This window comes from Aquarana catesbeiana, linkage group LG06 (assembly GCF_042186555.1).
Source record: "Aquarana catesbeiana isolate 2022-GZ linkage group LG06, ASM4218655v1, whole genome shotgun sequence".
Lineage (NCBI taxonomy): Eukaryota > Metazoa > Chordata > Amphibia > Anura > Ranidae > Aquarana > Aquarana catesbeiana.
Genome location: NC_133329.1, coordinates 40,033,920 through 40,059,054, shown reverse-complemented (window position 1 = coordinate 40,059,054; position 25,135 = coordinate 40,033,920). Strand labels below are relative to the sequence as shown.

Below are 25,135 nucleotides of genomic sequence, written 5' to 3'. Positions count from 1 at the left end.
GCGTAAGAGTGCTCCTCTGTCCCGGAGACAACTCGGTGGAGGTACTCCTCCGAGTTGCATTCTGGGAGAGGGTATTTATGGGGCAGACGAAATGTTTTGGGGTTCATTTTACAGCCACCTGCTGGCCCTCCTGGCCGACAGGTATGCGTTAGAGTGCTACCTCGTGGTCCTCCGTTCCAGAGGCCGGCGCCGCTGCGGCGCGTGGGTGGGCCCAGAAGCATGTATACACCGCTCCTACCCATTTAAATCAATGGGGCAGCTCGGCTATATTGCCAGCAAAGCGCCTCTGCAGAGGCGCTTTGCGGTGGTTTTTAACCCTTTCTCGGCCGCTAGCGAGGGGTAAAACCGCCCAGCTAGCGGCCGAATACCGACGGTAAAGCCAACGCCGCCCCTGCCCCAGTGTGAAAGGGCTGTGTAGACATATTACTTCCTGATTCACTTAATAGCAGCATCTGAAGGGTCTGTGACCTGTTGATTTGAACAGATTCATGAGTGCCGAGGGAAAGTGGATGTTTGCTGTTTAGTGATTATTTACTTTTATTGTTTTCGACATATCATCTATGTACTGGGGTAAAATAATTACATGATGTATCATGCATGATTTTATTATTTCCACGCTATACGTGCCAATATGTGTCTCAGCATGTAACATATTGTTTATGGGATGTCTGACCAAATAACTGTTTGTAAGATTGTCAACCACACCTGACATTTCCTACGCAAATGTATTATTTGTAAATTATTTTATTTTCTTGTTCTAATAAAGAAGTGGGAAAAAAAATCATATTGGTCAATTGCAACAGCAAACTCGATCACAGGAGCAGAATAAACTGATTATACACTTTACAATCTGATATTATAATCGCCTTTAGATTTACTAAAAACTATGCAGTGCAAGGAACTGCCTATATGGATATGTGAACATTATAGAGTCACTGGTAACTTTAAACATAATTGTCCAAAGACTGTAATATCAGATCGTAATGACAAGATTATGTCAAACTACCCATAAAATAGATTTTTCTCAGATTGGCCCATCCTTGTTTCCTGTGAACATTTATATGTAAAACATCTTTCAGATATTTTTTTATTTTTTTTTCCAATTCAAAGATTTTTATTTGGATTTTTCAGATATTTGCAAAACGTCTTTCAAACAGGATTTTTTTTTGTATTGAACACTAATATGTGCTCTTGTGTTTTGCAGACAGAAGAAAGATTTTCCTAGACCTCCTAACACAGCTGAAATTGAACAGTGATGAGAAGTCAAAACTAACATTGAACAATGTTCTTTGCATTGGTCCAGAGAATCTAGAGAATAAGAAACCCCAGAAGATAGAAGACCTTCCCCAACATGTCCTACAGAAGTTAATGGCTGTGAACATAACTGCAAGAAACACAGTCATTGAAAATAATTCAAGTGTAGACGCAAATGAAGATGATAACTCATTAGACTTCTTAGAAATACAAGTTAAACGTTCCCCACCATCAGTTCACCCCTTGGATGTCCTGTGTGCTCTTCTTCATTGTTCAGACAGTTTTCTACAACAAGAGATTGTAACCAAAATGGCCATGTGTCAGTTTGCTGTCCCTTTGCTGCTCCCTCCTGGTGATGAGTCACACTGCACCCTCATGCTTTGGGCAATGAGAGATATAGTGAAGAAATGGAGACCTCAGTCACTAGCTGACAGTAAAGGGTTCAAAGAGGAGAATTTAGTGAATATTTCCATGTCCATTTTTTCTTTTGTTAGGCTGGGGGAAAACAAATTATCCAAATCTAAAGTCCTGAACCAAGTTCTTAATCCAGTTCAGCAATGTAACAGCTACTTCATTTACCATGATATGGAAGGGGGAAACATTGAGAGGAAAATATCTGATGGACTGGTGGAAATGTCCTGGTATTTTCCCTGTGGTAAGTCTGATGTTTTCCCAGAGCCCATCGCAGTGGCTAACTTACGCGGAGACCTGGAGTCCAACTGGGACCAGTTCATGTTTCAGACTCGAGTCTCATCAGCTGTATTTATATTCATTGAGAATATTTCTGAGGCACAGTTCAGGCTGTTATCATCCTGAAAGAATACTCACAGCCGTTTTTTTCTGATTTTTACTCCAGGATATCAAATGAAGCCAGAGACACGGAAATATCTGCAAAATCTGATGTCAGAGTTAAGCATTGATAAAACAAATGTGATAGTAAATAAAGACAAAGGAAATAATACAGAGTTTGTTAAGAAAATACAACAATGCATTTGTTCCTCAAACAACAAAAAACAAGTAACCTTGGAGAATGTGAGTAAAGAAATAGATAAACTTTCAATACGTGTTGATGAAAACTCTCCTGAATGTCAAAAAGCAGCAGACTTTGTTCGTAATGTTATCTCCACAATAGGTGATGTTGAAGAGTTTAAGAAAACACTGATACAAGGACATCCATGGAAAGAATTGTCTAAAATAGAAAAGGAGATGTGCAGAATGAAAAAGCAAGGAGGAAAAGATACAGAAGAATATAAATCTGAACTGGAATCACGTTGGTCTTTATTACGCACTAAGCAACATGAGCAAGACATACCAGAGAGCATACTGTTGTTTATAAATGCAATAACTAATTTGACTCAGAAAGAGAGACAGTTCTTTTTAAAATGGACAAAGCTTCTGTTGGATTCAATGGCTAGAAATAATTTTTTTCAGTTACAAAAAAAATATATGGAGTGTACCAGGCTGAACAGCGAAGAACTGAAGCAGCTAGATCAAAGTATCTATAGCAGCTCTTTAGGAATCGAACACTTCATACGGGAGATAGGACAAATATATGAGGCTGAGTGTTACGCAACTAGATGCATCAGTGATGGAGAACAGAAAAAACAATTTCTGAGACTTCCAGGAATATTTGCGGATCTCTTGATGGAAGGATTTCCAGTGGAGCTGGTTGATGGAGATGTTTCTAACATCCCTATACAATGGATAACTGATATTCTGACTGAGCTGGACAAGAAGACAGGGGGACAACGCAAAATGGGAGTGATATCTGTACTGGGGGTTCAGAGTACTGGGAAGTCCACCCTTTTGAACACCATGTTTGGTCTGCAGTTCCCTGTGGCCAGTGGACGATGCACACGAGGAGCCTTCATGACCTTTCTAAAAGTGAAAGAGAGCTTCCAGGAGGAGCTGGGCTGTGACTTCATCCTGGTGATTGACACTGAGGGGCTGAAAGCTCCAGAGTTGGCCTATTTGGAGGACAGTTATGAACATGACAATGAGCTGGCCACACTGGTGGCAGGTTTGAGTGACATTACCATATTCACCATGGCCATGGAAGCCAGTACAGAAATGAACGACATTTTACAGATTGTGGTCCATGCTTTTCTTCGGATTAAAGAAGTAGGAAAAAAACCCAACTGCCAGTTTGTACATCAGAGTGTCAGTGACATATCTGCTCATGAAATGAACATGAGAGACAGGAAGAAAATTCTTGATCTCTTGGACAAAATGACAGAAGTAGCAGCAAAAATGGAAAAGAAGACTGATATAATGACTTTTCGTGATGTCATGGATTATGATTTTGAGAAACACAACTGGTACATTCCAGCATTATTTCAAGGAGTGTCGCCTATGGCTTCAGTCAATATTGGCTACAGTGAGCATGTTTTTGAGTTAAAAATGTCTTTATTTGACTTCATGAAAACTGACAAAAATAATTTCAAACCACTCAAGATTCATGAATTCAAAACCTGGATGGAAGATTTATGGACAGCAGTTAAGTATGAAACATTTATATTTAGTTTCAAAAACACCCTGGTAGCAGATGCTTACAACAAACTTTGCATTCAGTTCAAACAATGGGAATGGCAACTGAGCCAAAAGGTGCACAATTGGTTTAGCGGCACATACACATTTATTAAAAATCAGTCTACAGACACTCTTATTGCAGAGACATGTGATAAATTCAAACAGGAACTTCAAGACATTCTACAAGAAGAAAAAAAAAACATGCTGAAATTGCTAGAAAGCTATTATGAAAATAAAGCAGAGAATGCCCATCTAATAGAAGAATTCAGGACACAGTTTTTTTTAAGTATAACTTCTCTAATAGAGAGTCATGAAAACAGCACACTAAAAAAGTGCGAGGAGGCTGTTTCTATCCAGAAAGGAAAGATAGAGATTCAAAATATGCAGAACAGATACCAGAAATTAATGGAAGATAAAATCACAGAATTACTGCAAATCAACAGTAGGAGGAGAGAAGTCAGTGACGATGAATTACAGAAAGAGTTTGACAAAATGTGGGAAAATACACTGTCAGGTTTACACTTTGACAAAATAAATACAAGCAATGTTAGTGGGAAAATGTTATCGGAACTCAAGCTAGACATGAAGAATAAAAGTCCCGCTGTACAAGAAAAAATAAAACAAATTAACCGTTTAGTGACCTCTACAAAAACATTTGAAATGAACAAAAAGTATATTGATTCCTTCTGGACCAAACCATTGGAAGCTGTTACAAATTATATTCAAGGTCCCAATAAAAAATCTGAAGATTTTGCACAACTATTGATTGATAGTTGCAATAAATATGTGACAGGAAAGATGAACAGTTCAGAAGATTATACAGATGTGTACTGTAAGGATTTGCTGCACATGATCAATGAAAAGTTGGAGGAAACTGACCGTAAAAAGCTAAAATTCTCTACAAAATTTGAGTTGGATATCAAACTTTACATTTTAGGAAATGCAGCTCAAAAGTTTGAAAAGATGCATGAGAAATTCATAGAGGAGAATGACCCTAAAATGTGCCTGAATAAACTGAAGCCTCAGTATTTTTTAATGTTTCAGAACATTTTCCAAGAAAAAGATGAATGTCAGAGCAGAGCCAAACTCTTCTATGAGAGCTATCTGGAGCCGGCTATTGTTGAGTACATTTTTAAACAGATTGGTGGAAAAATTGTTGATGATATTCTAAGCAGTTCTGACAAGGAGGTCTTCACGAGCAGAAAATGTTTTCAGTTTACCGTCTTGCAGAGTCTCCTGGAAGAAATGTCATTTAAGAAATATCTCCGCTACATTCACTCATACGAAGAATTTTTAGCTGACTGGATACTACAGTACATCTTAAACAAATACCGAAATGTATCGAATCTCACAAGATTCAAAGAGGAAATTTTCAATTCCATTGAGAAAAGGATCGCAGATGTTCTTAGTGATGAAAGGTGTCTCCAGAGTGAAGATATAGGCAAATATTTAGACAATGTTTGTGAGATGCTAAACAGAGATTTAGTAATTAGCAAGCAGGGATTGAAGCTCATCACATTCCACAACAAAGCAAATGTTGCAAAGTTCTCATCATACATCATGTCATTGCTAAAGGAAAAACAAAAAAGTATTTTGTCAGAGGTGCAGGCTATAGAAATTGAGTGTATACTTGAAGCGGTCACTCCGAAGCCTCAGGAGGAACTGCTCAGGAAGGTGATTGGTTGCAGGAAGCAGTGCCCATTCTGTAAAGCTCCCTGTGAGGACGGAGGTGAAAATCATCAAGAACACTCTGCTTTTCTCCACAGACCAGAGGGATTGGGAAGATTAAAAATGGATGAAGCAAACACACTGGCCACTGAGATCTGCACCACTTCTGTGTCTTCCAGAGACAAATTCAAGAATCCAGATACAGAGTGGGAATTTCACGAATATAAAAAGTACAAAGAAATTTACCCAGATTGGGAGATAAGACCTTTCATGTTCACTAGGTCAACATACTACTGGAAGTTCGTTTTTGTGAAGTTTAATGAGGAGTTTGCAAAAGAATATGAATGTGAGCCAGCTGTACTGCCCTATTACTGGAAGGAAATAACCAAAGAGCATGCTCTTTACAGCTTAGAAATGGTGTATCGTTATGGATTTGATAGATATATTCTCAACCCATACAGAAGGCTTTTATTTTCTTTAAAATGGTGAGTGCTATAGAGAAATGCACAGAAAACACTCTCCCAAGAATAATCTAGCTGTCACTGATTGTTTTATTTACAACCTTTCAGTTCTTCAGGGCAATAAAGATGATAAAAATATGTGAGATAAATACAGGCAGGCATGCTTAATAAGGATTTTGCTGACAACAAAGCATAATCCATCCAGGTGTTCCTACAAATCAGAATGCAGAAGTGTTAGAACCCTGGTCTGTTTTTTATTGCTGGAAGGGAAGATAACTGAACCCCTGATCTGTATCTATTTCCACCTGATGGTGTGGAAATGATGATGATGTGATAGTGTTCTCCTACTTTAAAGGCTCTCATGGACTGTGACTGGAGAAAGACATATGGACTGGAGTTCCACTCCTAAGAACTGAAACCAAGAAAACAAAAGCATTTCCTTGAATGTGGAATCCAAATAAATATCCAATGCAACCAACAGCTGCTGTTGAGTATAGCCTTTCCTAGCCCAAGTCCAATAACTAAGACTCTCCATTTATTCTCAAGTTCTAAAGAAGGGGTACCTTTGAACCCCTGAAACCCATTGAATATTTGTACAGATTCTACAGAACTTTTATTGGAATAAACTTATTTTTGGACTTTAGTTCATCAGTGTGGAGCTCCAGTCTGTTTCACTTTCTCTGGTGTTTATTGTTCTCTGTCGCCTTTCTGGGGAAATTCACCCTCTCCATGAATTGTACTATTAAAGGGATGAAAAATCAAAATTGTTACAGTTGTTACTAGAATAGAAATAAAGGGGAAACCTGCTTCAAGGACAACTAAAATGGGATTTAATTTCAATTTGAAGAAATGTCCATAAACATCATGTTTTGTACACAGAACAAGAAGTAAAATCTCCCAAATAGGACACAAATAGGAAAATAAAGTAGAGATTCTAACCATTCACTGTTCTATGCAAACCATAAAAAAGGCTTGTCTAGGGAAGCACTGTAAATCATGACAAATAGAATATATGTTCATTTCTAAATTCTGCGTTGGAATTTCTCTTATTAATAAATGTAAGTAGAGAAATATTGTAGTAGTTTAATGTCTTCTTCTTCTTATTGTTATAATTGTAGTCGTTTTATTTTGTTCATCATGGTACTGATGGCTGGAACACTTTTATATGACTAAATCACGTAGACATTTTCATCTTTATATCTGTTATAATTCCTGAAAATGGAGCTTTAACCACTAGAAGACCATATACTGCGGCAAGTTGGCTCTCCTGGGCAAATCACCATAGCTAAACATCGGCCCCTTTAAGACCACTAGGGGGCGCGCACCCACGATCGCTCCTGAGAGAGACAGAACAGAGATCTGTCAATGTAAACAGACACATCTCCGTTCTGTCAGGGAAGAGGAGACTGATCTGTTGTTCATACTAAGTATAACAAGGATCGGTCCCATCCCCCCCAGAGTTAGAATCACTACCTAGGACACACATTTAAACCTTTGATCACCCCCTAGTGTTAACCCCTTCCCTGCCAGTGACATTTATACAGTAATCAGTGGCTATTTCTAGCTCTGATCGCTGTATAAATGTTAATGGTCCCAAAAAAGTGTCAAAAGTGTCCAATCTGTCCGCCGCAATGTCGCAGTCCCCCTAAAAATCGCAGATCGCCACCATTACTAGTAAAGAAAAAAAAATTATAATCAAAATGCCATAAATATATCCCCTATTTTGTAGACACTATAACTTTTGCGCAAACCAATCAATATACGATTATTGAGATTTGTTTACCAAAAATATGTAGAAGAATACATATCTACTTAAACTGAGGAAGAAATTGGGTTTTTTTATATTTTTTGGGGGATATTTATTATAGCAAAAAGTAAAAAAATATTGTTTTTTTTTTTTTTTTAAATCGCTCTTTTTTTGTTTATAGCGCAAAAAATAAAAAACGCACAGGTGATCAAATACCACCAAAAGAAAGCTCTATTTGTGGGTTAAAGTGACACAGTGCCATATCGCACAAAATGGCCTTGTCATTAAGGGGGCAAATCCTTCCGGGGCTAAAGTGGTTAAAGTGGTAAAAGCTTTTATTTTTTTTATTGTGTTTATTTAGCCACTGAATGCTTTCATTTTGACAATATTATACTTTTCTTTATGTATTCTTGAAACACAAATGGACTTGATAACAGTGTAGTAAACATAAATAAAAGATGTCAAGCAGTTAAAGTGTCTTGTCTTTTATTCCAGTTCTATGCTGACATTCTAATGTCACAGGTAACACAATCTGGATGCTTCCATTAACTCAAAGAGAGACTGAAATATTTACAAAAACATCTGTTTGGCCAGGCAAGCAAAGTTACCAAGAATGTTTTATCTAAAGTAGACCTGTGGCCGGACGATGGAGATTTACATATTCTTGGCAAGCAGTAAATGAGCTTTAAATGAACCCCCTACTGACCTCTGTAGCTGCAGATACCTGGAGCAACTCATCCTCAAGTTCACAGTAGAAGCACTGAAAGTCTATGTAAAGACAACACTTTACTGTATTTACTGTATTTATTTTTTATTTTTTTGGATAGAGTGGGGAATGATGAAGACTATTTTTCTTATTTAGACAAGGAACAATGAATTCCAATTAAAAGTATGAAATGTTATTAACCACTTGAGTACCAACCTGTACTACCCCTTTGTAACCAAGCCATTTTTCCATTTTCAGGGCTGTAATAGTTTGACTGACAAGCACCTCCCCCACAGTAGTAAAGCACTGGTCAGGCACACATTTAACTATTTGATCACCCTTGATGTTAACCCCTTCCCTGCCAGTGTCAGTAGTACAGTGACAGTGTATATTTTTTAGCACTGATCACTGTTTTAGTGTCAAAAGTATCAGTTAGGTGTCAAATTTGTTCGCCATAATATCACAGTCCCACTATAAGTGGTTGATCACCAGCATTACTAGTAAATAGATAAATAAAAATATACCCTATTTTTTTGACGCTATAACTTTTGCACAAACCAATCAATATACGCTTATTGGGATTTTTTTTGACCAAAGTCATGTAGCAGAATACATATTGGCCTAAATTGATGAAGAAATTTGATTTAAAAAATAAATAAAATATATTGGATTTGTTTTATAGCAGAAAGTAAAAAATATTGTTTTTTTTTTTTTTTTCAAAATTGTCTCTATTTTTTTTTGTTTTATAGAGCAAAAAATGAAAAACTGCAGAGGTGATCAAATACCACCAAAAGAAAGCTCTATTTGTGGGGAAAAAAAGGACAAAAATTGTATTTGTGTTCAGTTTTGCACAACTCCCCAATTGTCAGTTAACCACTTCAGCCCCGGACCATTTGGCTGGCCAAAGACCAGAGCACTTTTTGCGATTTGGCACTGCGCCTCTTTAACTGACAATTGCGCGGTCGTGCGACATGGCTCCCAAACAAAATTGACGTCCTTTTTTTCCCCACAAATAGAGCTTTCTTTTGGTGGTATTTGATCACCTCTGCAGTTTTTTTATCTTTTGTGCTATACACAAAAAAAGAGCATCGATTTAAAAAAAAAAAAAAAAAAAACGCACTTTTTTTAATGTTTTGCTATAATAAATATACCCAAAAAATATATATAAAAAACATTTTTTTCCCTCAGTTTAGGCCGATACGTATTCTTCTACATATTTTTGGTAAAAAAAGTCCCAATAAGCGTTTATTGATTGGTTTGTGCAAAAGTTATAGCGTCTACAAAATGGGGGATAGTTTTATGGCATTTTTATTAATAATTTTGTTAATAATTTTTATTAATAATGGCGGCGATCAGCGATTTTCATTGTGACTGCGACATTATGGTGGACACATGGGACATTTTGACACATTTTTGGGATCATTGTCATTTATACAGCAATCAGTGCTATTCAAATGCACTGATTCCTGTGTAAATGACACTGGCAGTGAAGGGGTTAACCACTAGGGGGCAGTTAAGGGGTTAAGTGTGTCCTAGGGAATGATTCTAACTGTGGGGGGAGGGGCTACGTGTGACACGTCACTGATCACCGGTCCCGATTACAGGGAGCTGTGATCAGTGTCATTAGGCAGAACGGGGAAATGATTGTTTACATCAGCATTTCCCAGTTCTTTCTCTCCGTGAGACGATCGCGGGTATCCCCACGGACATCGAGTCCACGGGACCCACGATCCTACTCACGGACCTTGCCGCGGGCGCGTACGCGCCCGCAGGCCGCCTTTTAAAGGGGAAACACAAAGGTACGTTAGTTTGCCTCTACGTGCCATTCTGCCGCAGTATATCTGCGTGAAGCGGTCGGCAAGCGGTTAAAGTAACGCAGTGCCGTACCGCAAAAAATGGTCTGGTCATGATGGTGGTAAAACCTTCCGGAGCTCAAGTGGTCAAAACTGTTACTATATATAGGAAAAAAAAAACTGAGACTTTAGTATCACATTTAATAACATGCCTGTGGGTTCTCTGAACCTGCCTGTAAAGTGGTGCATCTGTATGATGCATACACCCTACTGCAACAATGATGACATTTACAAAAGAAAAATGAATGACATTTAAATTGCCTGTTAATGACAGCTCCCTAGATCCTTATCCTCGATGAGATGTTATTAGAGGACCCCCACACAAAAAAAAAATCTCCCTAAAAATACATACCAGATCCTTATCCTTAATGTGGGTTTGGTCTGGAGGGGACCTCGCATAAAAAGAACAACAAAAAAAAACAAAACACATGGGGTGCCCCAAATTCCAATTGCCAAATTCTGGTATGAATTTAAAGGGAGAACCCCACAAAAAAAAGCATGAGGACACCCTCAAAAATCCATACCAGACCTTTATCCAGGAAAGGGTGGGATGAGTGTGGCCACCATCCTGGTCAAGTAGCTGTGGAGGTCTGCAGGCAAGGGTTATAGTACCCATTCACTAAATATAGTACTCATTCACTAAAAAGTGGACATATTTGGAGAGTGATGTCAAAGTTATCCCTGCCCCTTCGTTTACATGGCCAGGGATTCCCAAACAGTAAATGAATAGGGACAGGTGATGTCACTGGCTTCCTAAGCAACCATTGACAGGGGCCTTTACCCTTTTTACTGGCAGGTCCGTATACTGTATGGAACTGAGAGTGGGAGGGTTTTACATACACTCCTGGTGGCTGCAGCTATCTGAAAGTAATCACTTCTGATTGCTTCCAAACTCCCTGGAAATGGCAGCCCCCTCCTCCACAGGTGCACCCCCACCATGTATCTCGGGTTCTGCTTGCCCATCTGTGGGCCCAGGACCGACATGACAGGCACCATCAGGTAGAAGGGAGGGAGCTGAGTGGACATGCTTCTGCTCTTTTCCCCTTCTTCTTGTTGACCTGTAAGCGATGTGTATGACCTCACTTCCAGGTCTCCCTTTCCCCACCATACTGGCCGGGGAAGAATCGAATGCATATGCGATATGCACTACTTTAGATTAATGTAAAGACAGGTGAGACATCAAGGTCTTATAGAACCCTGGGGTCTCATTAAAGAGAACCTGTCACCAAAAAATCATCTCATGGGGACTTTTGGTCCATTATATGATGACAATATTGTTACAATACAAAATAAATCAAATTAAAGCTACAACTCGGCACACAAACCCCCCCCCAAAATAATTTTGGAGGCACCCCCACATACACACATGTTTAATGAAAACACACGCGTCACACGTTGATTACAATACACTTGTTACATAACGCCGCGCACACTGAAGTGAGAACAATCATTTTAGCACCAGAGCTCCTGCGTAGCTCTAAACCAATGACCTGTAGGGGCTTTTAAAGCACCACCTTGGGAAAATCTGGATACTGAAGTTTGTTGCCTTTTCATAGGCGCATGCAATTTTAAGGCTTCACATGTTGGGTATCTTTTTACTTGGCGCAACCTCATCATTTATATTTTTAAATGAAAAACTGGTAATTTATTGTGTTTGCGTGCACTAAAATTAACTTTAATTGTGCCCTTTAATTAACTGTATTTTTTTTCTGAAATGTAACATAAAAATTGGAACTACCAATATTTTATTCTCTAGGGTGCCTGTTTTCAGAAAATATGTTTTTTTTTTTTTTTTCAATCATCAGGGCTAAAACAATTTTTTAACCAGTTCCGGACCATGTCACGCAGCAGAATGGCTCCCCTGGACAAAATCCCATATGGCTACGTCCTACCCTTTTTTAGCCACCAGAGGGCTGCACGGCAGGGGGACCTCCGGCCACGTGCGATCATGTGCACGAGTGCCAGCATGGGGATTTGTGTGTGTAAACACACAAATCCCTGTGCTATCAGAGGAGAGGAGACATATCGTTTGTTCCTACTAAGTAGGAAAAACGATATGTCCCCTCTCCTAGTCAATTCTATCCCTCCACAGTTAGAACACACTGAGGGAACACATTTAACCCTTTGATCGCCCCCTAGTGATCAGGAACAGCAATCTCTTTGTACTCCCAATCATTCCCCTCCCCCCACAGAAACACCTCCCTAGGGAACACATTTAACCCCTTGATCGCCCCCTAGTGTTAACCCCTTCCCTGCCATTTACACAGTAATCAGTGCATTTATATAGCACTGATTGCTGTATATGCCAATGGTCTAAAAAAAAGTGTCAAAAGTCTCAGATCTGTCCACCACAATGTCGCAATACAGCTAAAAATCGCAGATCACCGCCATTTCTAGTAAAAAAAAAAAAATTAAAAATGCAATCTTTCCCATAGTTTGCAGACGCTATAACTTTTGTGCAAACCAGTCAATATACACTTATTGCGATTTTTTTACCAAAAATATGTAGAATAATATATATTGGCCTAAACTGATGAGGAAATTTGTTTTTTGTTTTTTTTTTATTTGGGGATATTTATTATAGCAAAAAGTAAAAATAGTTTTTTTTTTCAAAATTGTCGCTTTTTTTTTGTTTATAATACCACCAAAAGAATACTTGATTTGTGGGTAATAAAAGGACAAATTTTGTTTGGGTGCAGCATCGCATGACCGCGCAATTGTCAGTTAAAGCGAGTGCCAAATTGTAAAAAGTGCTCTGGTCAGGAAGGGGGTAAAATCTTCCGGGGCTGAAGTGGTTAAACATATGTGCCAAAAACCACAAAAATGACAGTGAAAGGGTTAATAGATAGTAGTGGTAGAAATATCGCTATTTTATATGACGCTCAACTGAACAGATAAAAAGCCCAGCGTTTAGATAAACGCCCGAACAGTAAAAGTCTGGTCTGGACTGAACTTTGAGCTTATCCCTATTCACAGACATTTACAAGCGCAAAGGCCATCTGGCCTTACTTTACCCAGTGCAGTTTTAAATGGAACTGGGTAAATAACACTTCGTCACTTCTCTGTTTAAAGACTTATGGCGATAGTGGAGTGGTTAGTGGTTAGACTGGAGACTTATGACTTCATATATACAGTAAATGAATACATGGAAAACAAATCAAGAAGGCAAAACCACAATTAAATTATATAAATATAGAAAATATAAACGTTGTACTCATAATATGTTATTTTAATAACCTTCAAAAGGCACCTACTGTATTCACATTACAATAACAACACACAAAAAAGTAAACTTGTATATTAAAAATAATATTATATATATCCAATGTACCGTATATACTCGAGTATAAGCCGAGTTTTTTCAGCACATTTTTTGTGCTGAAAGTGCCCCCCTCGGCTTATAGTCGAGTCACTGCTGTCTGCCTACCTGATCTCCGTGTCATGCAGTCAGACGGTGACCATTCCAGTGTACAAAAGCCGTGCCTCCACCTTGTCCTCGTCCATGATAGGGGAACATTCAGTTTCCCAGCAGTGAGTCGGTGTTCCGCCTATCACGGATGTCCTCTCGTCCTCATCCCATGGACGAGGATGAGAGGATGTCCGTGATAGGTGGAACACTTTACAATGACTGCTGGGAAACTGAGTGTTCCGCCTATCATGGACGAGGACAAGGTGGAGGCACGGCTTTTGTACACTGGAATGGCTGCCGTCTGACTGAATGACACGGAGATCAGCTATGCAGATCGGCACAGGGAGGTTGCAATGTGGACACTGATGTATGCAATGGACACTAAGTTATGCAATGGACACTGAGGCATGCAATGGACACTGAGATATGCAATGGACACTGAGATATGCAATGGACACTGAGGTATGCAATGGACACTGAGGCATGTAATGGACACTGAGGCATGCAATGGACACTGAGGCATGCAATGGACACTGAGGCATGCAATGGACACTGAGGCATGCAATGGACACTGAGATATGCAATGGACACTGAGATATGCAATGGACACTGAGGTATGCAATGGACACTGAGGTATGCAATGGACACTGAGATATGCAATGGACACTGAGGCATGCAATGGACATTGAGGCGTGCAATGGGCACTGAGGCGTGCAATGGACACTGAGGCATGAAATGGACACTGAGGCATGAAATGGACACTGAGGCATGAAATGGGCACTGAGGCATGAAATGGACACTGAGGCATGCAATGGGCACTGAGGCATGAAATGGACACTGAGGCATGCAATGGACACTGAGGCATGCAATGGACACTGAGGTATGAAATGGACACTGAGGCATGAAATGGACACTGAGGCATGAAATGGGCACTGAGGCATGAAATGGACACTGAGGCATGCAATGGGCACTGAGGCATGAAATGGACACTGAGGCATGCAATGGACACTGAGGCATGCAATGGACACTGAGGTATGAAATGGGCACTGAGGCATGAAATGGACACTGAGGCATGCAATGGGCACTGAGGCATGAAATGGACACTGAGGCATGCAATGGACACTGAGGCATGCAATGGACACTGAGGTATGAAATGGACACTGAGGCATGAAATGGACACTGAGGCATGAAATGGACACTGAGGCATGAAATGGGCACTGAGGCATGAAATGGACACTGAGGCATGCAATGGGCACTGGGGCATGCAATGGACACTGAGGCATGCAGCTGCAGATGGGCATTGTTGACCCTCTTTTCCACTTACAGTAGCTACTGCATTTCTCAACCTCGGTTTATACTCGAGTCAATACGTTTTCCCAGTTTTTTGTGGTAAATTATATTATATTTTTTCTTCTTCTCTTTTTGAGTTTTTTATGGGTACAAGTATTTTTTATCTGCCCCGTTAGGAAAGTTTCCATCACTTTGGGGTTTATTTACTAAAGTCAAAGAGGGCAAAATTTGTCACAATTCTGCATAGAAACCAATAAGCTTCCAGGTTTTATTGCCAAAGCTTACTTAAACAAGTTGACGTTAGAAGCTGATTTGTTTCTATACAGAAATGTGACTAATTTTGCCCTCTCTAGCTTTAGTAAATAAACAAACCCCTTACTGTCCAAGGGGCAAAGAAGGGAATAAGAGGAGATCTTTCCAAGTGAGGGGGTATCCCCTCTTTGACTGATGTCACCAGAATTGGTTTAGGCATTGGAAGATTTCCTATCTTCCACTCCATGGACTGATTAGAAAATCCTATAGTCCTCCTCTCCATAACCTCAATCTAGAGGCAATTTTTGAAAGATCTCTGCTTTGCTAGACTTTTTCTCCCTTTTTTCTTTTATAAAAATAAGCAATTTATGCTACCTTATTATTTCTAATAGATGAACACCAATTTGTTGGACTGTTTTCTATCACCTATGCATAGAAACATAGTTTATTTTATTTTAGGATATCTGGTTTTATTGTGTTATAATACATAAGTCCTCACTTGCGGGTTTGAAGTCTGGGATCAGGTTGAATGCCTGGACCCAGATTTCAGATATATTTCTTTAATTTAGGTTTTTATTTACAGGTTGGATAGATCATATTTAGGCACAAAGACCCAGCCAATCGATGTGATATCCCTAATTACATTCCAAATGTTTCCTCAGTTAATTTATAACAATTAGTAGTTTGACTAATACAGCACTGGGTTTGTTTTAGCTCCAATTGCTCACATGTCCCCTTCTAACTTCCAATCTTCCTGGTTCCTACCTTAACCCCCTTTGTGGCTTATCCCCATTTATATAATTGTTAGATTAGACTTAGTTAATACGTACCATAGGTATCTTCTATGTATTCCCCCTTTTCTTTAGGAAAATACGGTACATTTGGAGCTACTTTATTATACCCGGCAGGTTATATTTATAAATCTTCATGATGTTTTTTTATAGGCGGTTCTCCCACATGCGGATGTTCCGTGTGCTCCACCTTGCCTCCCTCGACTCCCCACTCTTATTATGTGGGTGGTCGACGTAGGTCCTCTATCCCCTGATGGGGAGTTGTACCCCCAATCACGGGTAATTTTTGAAGCTATTTACAATCCTCTTTTAAAAAGTATATCTTATATTTTCTTACGGTTCTTACTTTTCTTTCACTCTAGTCTATCCTGGATCTCCTTTCTCCTTGCTTTCCTTCAGGTCCACACAGGTCGTCCCATACAACCAAAGAACATCAAAAGTCGGTGAGTATCATTTCCTAACTCAGCTGCCATGGCACCTTTAAACATAATATCCCTGAATGTTCAGGATCTCAATATACCGCAGAAATGAATGAAAGCTTTCCGCTTGTTTCATGCAAACAAAGCGCACATAGTGTGCTTACAAGAACTTTACCACAAATTCTACGCCTAAATTTGTAAGCTCCTTTTATCCGAAAATATTCTCAGCTTCAGCCACTAATAAACAACGTGGAACAATCATAGCCTTCCCCCGCACCACTCCATTTACACTCTATTCTGAAATAAAAGACCCTGAAGGGAGATATTTAATTCTTCTGGGACATATAATGGATACAGAAATTACTGTTGTGTCATACTACGCATCCAATAAACAGCCTATACTTTTTCTCACCCATCTTCCACAAGTAGTTTCTACACACAAGATGGGAACACTTGTCGTATGCGGAGATTCTAATCAGGTCCTCCTCCCATTTCAGGACAAATCACAATACACTCCTCGTCAAAATCCAACCAAGATGTCTCTCTCCCAGCTTCTTTCTAAACATAAATTGGTGGATTCTTGGAGAGAATGTAATCCGACTAAAAGGAAATACACTTATTACTCATATCCACATCAAACATTCACTTGCATTGACCACATATTTCTAACAATAGGTATTACTTACATCACATATAATCCCCATCCCATGGTCTGATCATAACGCAGTCCTTACTACCATCACTTCCACTATACCCAAAAAACATGACCCTACTTGGTACCTCCCAGATATATTACTCAAACACCCGTCGCATAGTTTAATAATTGAATAAGCACTAAAAGAATATTTAACACACAACAAAAGTCCTGATATTTCCCCAATAACATTGTGGGAAGCACATAAACCCATGCTGTGCGGCACTTTACAAAGGCAGATTGCATTATTCAAACGGGAACGTAGGAATCTTGCAAGAAAATTAGAAACTGAATTTAACTCCTCCTTTATAGCTTTCCAAGATAATCCAACGCCACTTACCAAAAGTCGTCCAGAAAAAGCACGTCTGGAATATGACTTATTCCTCACAGAATCTGCGGATAAATACCTAAACCGTTCTCGACATGCCTTCTACATGAATTCCAATAAGTTTGGTGCTTTTCTGGCACACGCACTTAAGTCATTAAACAAATCTTTTAAGCAGATTAGACTTAAATTGTCTAATGACACATATACTAGTAATCCTGCTATAATTGTTCATAAATTCCGCTCCCACCTAACCTGCCTATACTCGGAATCAAATAAATTTAATACTATTGAAGCCGATGCCTTCTTCTCAGATAGCACCCTACCTGAGATGTCAGACTCCCAAAAGACTATACTCGAAGCACCCATCACTGTGAACGATGTAACAAAAGCAATCAAAGAATTAAAACTAAACAAAAGACCAGGTCCTGATGGTTATTCTGCATTATACTACCTTACTTTTTCAGACATCCTCTCCCCTATTTTGGTCGAAGCTTTTAATGTTTTACTAGAAGTTAAATCCTTCAGATGGGAATCATTGACGGCAACTATTTGTATGATCCCTAAGCCTCATTCGGACGACACATCCTGTACTAACTAGCGCCCCATTTCCTTATTAAACTTAGATATCAAACTGTTAGCAAAGATTCTAGTGGCCTGCCTCAATGGAATCATAGGAAATCTTATACATCATGATCAAGTAGGCTTCATGCCTACGCGCCAAGCAGGCGATAATGTATAATTCAAGAAAGGAAGGGGATGGTTAATGCGCTACCCTGAAAAATAGTGATAAATAATAATGAATAAGCTGCTACAAACCATGTGACGAAAATGAGTACCATAAATTAAATAAATGTAGCACTAAAAATCACATATATAAGTGATCTCTGTGCACATGAACATAATATCCCAATAGTGACGTGTTGTTGAAGCAAAAAGAGTCCACAATCGATGTAAGTGATCCATGTGGCAATTCATTCAGCTTCTCAACGGTATGCTCAGATATCTTCAAAGTGAGTGAATAGATGGAATACGCTTACCGGATAAGTTGGATTCTACTGCCATAAGCATAGAATCGGTAAGGCTTTGTGCCACCAAGGGCAAAGATGTGGAGTGATGGAGGCAAGGGTAGAGCCTCTGTCGGGCGTGAATGTCCCTCACAGTCCGCTGGAACTAGATCAGAGATGGTATCCACAGGTAAGTGGTTCCTCTGTGTGTTATCCAAGAGTTTCACTTTATCAAATGGAATCCGACAGGGTTACCCATTATCACCCCTAATCTTCTTGTTAGCCTTAGAACCATTAGTAGAAGTCTTTCGCTCAAACTCGCACAGGACAGATACCACACTCCCCAGTCTAAACACACAGAACTGGTTCCAGGATGGAGCTCCATGCAAACACAAGTTACAATCTCCACATAAGCCCCTTCTCTTCTTCCTAAAAAATACCGCTTTTTATCCTGCTTGGACTGCTACCAAATCCTTTCGAGAATGGTCATCCCGGGAAATCTTGAATATGGAACAGGATTAAACAGCAGGGTGTTTATAACAGAAGGTTGCAAATAAGGATTCATCCTGTCACATACCTGAGCGGAGACTAAAATGATGAGGTCGGCCTTTCTTGTATCTCCAGCCCAGGCCCCACTGGGAGAGAAACAGATGGACTTCTGCAATGTATCATCTTTGCTCTTTTATTATTAAATACTTTTGCAACATTTGCCATTCCACTTTCCTACTTTTGCAACATCTTATCTATTTATGTACTTATTAGTGATTTATCTTTTTTTTTTTTTTTAAAGAAATAAATAAAACCTTTACTTCTTTTAACACTGAGAGTACTTTAATTATCATTATTATTTTTGTCACTGTAAAGTGTTACTAAACCCACAACAGTAAAATCAGTCTGTATTTGCAGTAAAGCATGCTTGTTATACTCACTGTAGAACCTAAGGGGTTAATCCTCCTGCATTGTGTAAAAAGGCAGTTTTATACCGGCTTCTCTGATCCCCCCTTCTTTTACTGTTCCCAATCCATCTGCTGATAGAACAGAGCCTTGGGGGCGCTCTGCACATGCTCATTTTGGTGTGTATTGCTATTTTTTTTTTCTGGGGGGGGGGGGTGCAGCCTGATAGGGAGAGGGCCAATCAGAACTGTCCAGACAGAAGGTGAGGGATCATGCAGCCTGATAGGACAGTCAGAAGAGAATGAAAACTCCTCCTACAAGCTATACACAGACACTAATAGAAGTCACATGACTGCTATATACGGCTGATGAGAAAAGGTATTTATCAGTTTATATTTACTAAAATAAATTGCATTGCCATGTTCTGTGTACTGTGGAAGATCAAATATAGTGAATGCAGGGTCCTGGGCTTAGTAACACTTTAATATCAGAGCTATAATGAAATTGCATAGTTATACTTATGCCACTCAGAAGAGATCACTTATAAACGAAGGGGAACAAGTATTTCTATTTTTTTTTTTATATAGCTATACACTAATGTTTTGCCTTTGATTTCTGAATGGATTGTATTACAAGGTGTGGATTTATATTCTCTTTAAGAATGATACAATGATAATGCAATAAACACAGGCAAGCTACTGCTTAGAAGCAAGCTCCAGGCTATGTTTTCAATAAATTGCCCACTGTACAACAGTAAAAAAAAATTTGCTCAGGCTGCAATACTGACCTTCAATCTAGAGTTGCCCCCAATAGTACCAATTTTCCACCACAAGATATCCTCATCCTTCTAGGTTGAATGATGCCCAACACCATTTGGATAATTATAGATATACTGTGAATGTAGAGTTTTGCGGGACCACCCCAAGAGGGCATCTTCATGGTGTCCTGCATTCATAGCACTTTTCTCTGCATCTTTGAGGACCATCCATGGTTGGAAAAGAACAGTAGATTGTCTACACTATTCTCAGTATTATACATTGCACACAAGGGAAGTACAGAGCCCAAAGTTGGGTTTTAAAGCGAACCTTCAGTCATTTTTTCTTCTTTCCATCTATTAAATCTTCTGCCCTTGTTGTTTTAACTTTGGATAGCAAAACATTTTTTTCTGCCAGTAAATCCCTTATACAGCCCACTTCCTGTTTCTTGTCTGGTCATTAGCCTAGGCTTCTGACAACATGCACAGCTCTCTCTCTCACTCTCATGAGAGTTTGCCAGGAAGGGAGGGGGGATGATTCATAGGAGGGCCAATGAGAGCTGCAGAGCTGGAGGTGTGCCTCTGTGTAAATCCAAGAAGTGAACAGGCAGCAGCTTCAGCTGCCCACAGTTAAAATGGTTGCAGCCAGACTCAGTGGTGGGAGATTTCTGCAGCATATTTGGCAAGTACAGAATCACAGTATATATAAAATAATATGCAAAGTGGTTGGAGTGAAGCTTCAGAATGGCAAAGATGTTTTTATTACAAATTATGTGAGCAGACTGCAGTTCCTATTTAAATTAAAATTTCACTAGGAGAAATAAAAGGCCTCCATTACTGACTTTCTGAAAATGGTAGTTGACTGGTGTCCATTGACTGCTTATCCATTGGCCTCAATGATATCTGACCTTTAACAAGTAGAAGCTAAGACGGCACTCTGACTTTGCAATATATATGCCTTTTCCAGATAGGTGACTTAGAAAATACTGAAACCAGCAACTAGTATTTCAGACAGTGGTCAGCCTCCATAGATCTTTCAGTAGAGGATTCCTTTAGTTGTTATTAAACCCAATAAACATAATTTGTAACCTGTAACCACAATTACACGATATGTTGCATATCTCTCTTCTCAGGACAATATATATTCTAGGAGAATAAATTCAAGAGATGAAAAGGGACTTGAAGTCGCACCAACTTCAAAGTAGTCCCTGTACTACTTTGGTCTGACTTTGATGCGAGTTGAGGTCCAAAGACCTCAAGTTTTCACATGCATTCCCTGAAATCGCAGCAAAATCGCACGACTTTCAAGTCGCAGCAGTGTGAAAGGGGCCTAAGGATGCATGCCAAAAAGAAAAAAAACAGAGCCTGGTGAATATTTTTTTTTTTATTTATGGCTTTGGAATAGATAGAAAATAAAATAACTTTTGGAAGACAGTGACACCAAAAGAGAGCCTGATTTGTCCCAAAAATACCTATAACAGATATATTTAAAACTACAGTATATTAAAACAGTTCTTTACCCTGTTTGAAGAAAAAGTAAAAGTCAGCAGCTACAAATACTGTAGCCACTGACTTTAACCCCTTGGCAGCCCTTTAAGGGGTTTAGAATGCCGGGAGGCGGGGCTTATAGTCATGTGACTGCAGAGATCACAAGCTTTCCATTAGCCACCAATAACAGCGACGGCCCATCCATACGGGGCGCAGGGGCGCCACCCCCCTAATCCATGCGCCCAGCCCCTAATCTACATGCAGGATGCCGGACGCATGGATTTCAATGTTTTTCTTTGAAGCACATGATTAGAGCCAGATTAGTGCTCAGAGCACTTCTCCCTGAGCCCACCCAGTTGTGTGACAATAGCGAATTAATTTTCGCTATTGTGTTCCTGATTTTCCTCCCAGCCAATCAGGAAGTGGGTCCTCAGACCCGATTGGCCAAGAGGAGAGGCGATCCTATTGGCCGACAAGGAGGAGGAGATGCAGGGGAAGCCGCTGAGGAGGAGACGCCGAGCAGGAGACACCGAGGAGGAGAAGCAGGCCAGCGACCTAGACGTGGTAAGTGCGGGGTTTGCCGATCGATTGACTGACCGACTAAACGGGTTATGCCGGGTGGTTTGTTTGCTGCCCCCCCCAAAAATGGAGCACCAGCCGCCACTGGCTGGTAACTGTGTCAGGAGGCTCTTGGCACAGCTCTATTTGCACTAATGCAAATATAGGACCGCTTGGCGCCAAGGCCCACCCCATATTTGTTTGCACTCGGCGCTATTGCCGCGTACACACGATCAGAAATTCCGACAAGAAAAGTCCAATGTGAGCCTTTGGTCAGAAATTCCGACCGTATGTAGGCTCCATTGGACTTTTGCTGTCGGAATTTCCACCAACAAAAGATTGAGAGCAGGTTCTCTATTTTTCCGACGGAAAAATTTCCTATCGGAATTTCTGATCTTGTGTATGCAATTCCAATGCGCAAAAAAACATGCATGCTCAGAATCAAGCAGAAGAGCCGAACTGCCTATTGAACTTCATTGATCTCGGCTTGTCGTACGTCTTGTACGTCACCGTGTTCTTGAAGTTCAGAATTTCTGACAACATTTGTGTGACCGTGTGTGTGCAACACAAGTTTGAGCTGAATTTCCGTCGCTTTTCTTGTCGGAATTTCCGATCGTATGTACACGGCATAAGAGGTTAAAGTGTTATTAATCCCAGGAGCCTGCATTCACTGTATCTGATCTTCCACAATACACAGAACATGGAAATGCAATTATTTTAGTAAATAGAAACTGATAAATACCTTTTCTCATCAGCTGTATATAGCAGTCATGTGACTTCTATCAGTGTCTGTGTAAAGCTTGTAGGAGGAGTTTTCATTCTCTTCTGACTGCCTCATCAGACTGCATGACCCCTGACCTTCTGTCTGGACAGTGCTGATTGGCCCTGTGCTGATCACATGCACTCTCCCAAGAAAATAAAAAACTTTCTAGCAATACACACAAAACTGAGCATGTGCAGCCTGACTCCAGTAACTCTGTCTTATCCGGACATGTTTTGGAGATAATGCAAGAAGGGGAGGATCTGTGCATACATAATTAAACAGCCTTTTTTATGCAGAGGATAAACGCTTAGGTTCCACAGTGAGTATAACAAGCATGCTTTACTAAATAAATACAGATTGATTTTACTGTTGTGGGTTTAGTAACACTTTAAATTAAAGGACATTAACTTGTCCAGGGATCCAGCACAGTCCTCACCCAAACCAGTTCTTCACCAGTCTTTGGGTCCCCAGGGCTGGCAAGCTTCAGCTTCACAGCCAGCTTCCTGCTGCGCATGCACAAGCCTCACTGTGGTTTGTGAATGGTCCTGCAGCCTTCTAGGAAATGTGACATGTCCCTGAAGGTTGTGGGCAGGGAGGGGAGGAGAACTTCCGATGTATTCGTCTTGGCAATCTGACCAAAAGTGGAAGCTGGTACCTGTACAAATCAGGGACCTGCTCCCCCTCTCCCTCCCAAAAATACAAGTTCTGCTTTAAGTAGTAAAGTTACAGTAAAACCACACATAGCTAAAATGTAAAAATTGCTCTGGCCCATAAGTTGTGTACAGGAGCTAAAGGAATTCTAAAGTATCATAGTACCTCCAAACATACAAATGTCATGAGTGAAAGCATCCAAAGAATGAGCAATCCGACCAGTGGAGCTGATTTGATTAGGCAAATGCCATCCAAACCCGCACTGTTCTGGGCCAGTGCTTGAATTTTTAGTTCCTTTTTCCTGAATTGCTTTGTGTTTCACGTTTTCACAAACTATTTTCGGTACATTGATCTGCCCGCCCAGTCCAGCTTAGTACTACCAGCCACTATGGAGAAGAATTGGAAAGAAATCTTGTACAATTTAGATGACCATGAGGAAAACAGATTTTCTTGTTGCACCAGCGGCGGCCCGTCCATTAAGGGCGCACGGGCGCCTCCCCCTCTACCCAGCCACCCCTCTCTATGAATAATGGGTAGATTCATGCATTGCATGAATCTATCCATGGCCACACCTGCCACCCCCTATTCAGGCGTCTGGCCTCTTTTGGGATGCCAGGCACCTGAATTATAGCGGCGGGGGTGTATTTTTGAAGCACATGATTAGAGCCATAGGCTCCAATAGTCTTCAAAAAAGGTGGACTCTGAGCGAAAGCACTGCGCTCAGAGTCCACCCAGGTGTATTAGAAAAGCAAATGAATATTTGCTTTTCTAACACTGAATCGCCTCTCCGCCAGTCAGGACGTGCAGGTCTGTTACCTGTCACCTGATTGGCTAAAATAACAAGCGCTTGTTGTGGAATCTCATATTAGCCAATGTATTTCATATTGTATATATTGATTTGCATATATTTTATTGATAATAATAATTATTATTATTATTTATATTATTATATAGTAGTGGTTTTATCAATATTATTATTCAATAAGTAAAGCAACAATTATTAATCTTTAATAATGTATACTGTGTTTTCCATAGATTTAGAAAGTCTTCATTTATAAGTGTTGAACTTTAAATGACCTCTGCTTTATGACAAGTACTTGTAAACAGGTGTTCTCGAAAATGTATTAAGATAGTCTACTGGATGAAAGTTCATTAGAATAGATTCAAGTTATGTAGAATTTTCTCAGACAGATAAGAAAACAGGTGGTTAAAATAATTAGGTGGAATACAGGAAAGTTATGTACAGTACATTAAATTAAGTTTGACAAGGTCAAACAAAGGTCTGCTTGTGCCCTCATTAAAACTGTTAAAATACATACATATAGTGAGACATATAACACATCTGGTGGGGTTATTGAAAGTTCATTTTCCCGAATGTCATAAATCTGTCATTCTTGAATCTTATCAAGATAAAGAGAGTTTGATAACACAGCTGGTTGCCAGACTGTCTCTATACAGGTGTTTTTAATTGGACAAAAACAGTTATAAATCAGTTTAATGAACATATAGGAATTTTGGGAATAATTAAGTTTGTCTGGTTGTAGAACAGGTGTCAGATTTATGGTTGGTTACTTTGATGTAGATCTTAGCTCATAAGGCTGAACTCTATGTATGCTGCCCTA

The 25,135-nt window shown here is 39.8% G+C and overlaps 1 protein-coding gene across 6 annotated transcripts in view; it reads left to right on the top strand.

The window, feature by feature from the left end:
• The window catches only part of LOC141148336 (interferon-induced very large GTPase 1-like), a 50,411-nt gene extending 42,284 nt beyond the window's left edge, over positions 1–8,127 (top strand). For all 6 annotated transcript variants that reach the window (XM_073635713.1, XM_073635717.1, XM_073635718.1 and 3 more), the window contains one exon: positions 1,205–8,127. In XM_073635713.1, coding sequence (XP_073491814.1) covers positions 2,119–5,940 — 3,822 coding nt within the window. In that variant the 5' untranslated portion in view covers positions 1,205–2,118 and the 3' untranslated portion in view covers positions 5,941–8,127. The remainder of the gene's footprint in view (positions 1–1,204) is intronic.
• Positions 8,128–25,135: the final 17,008 nt, after the last annotated feature.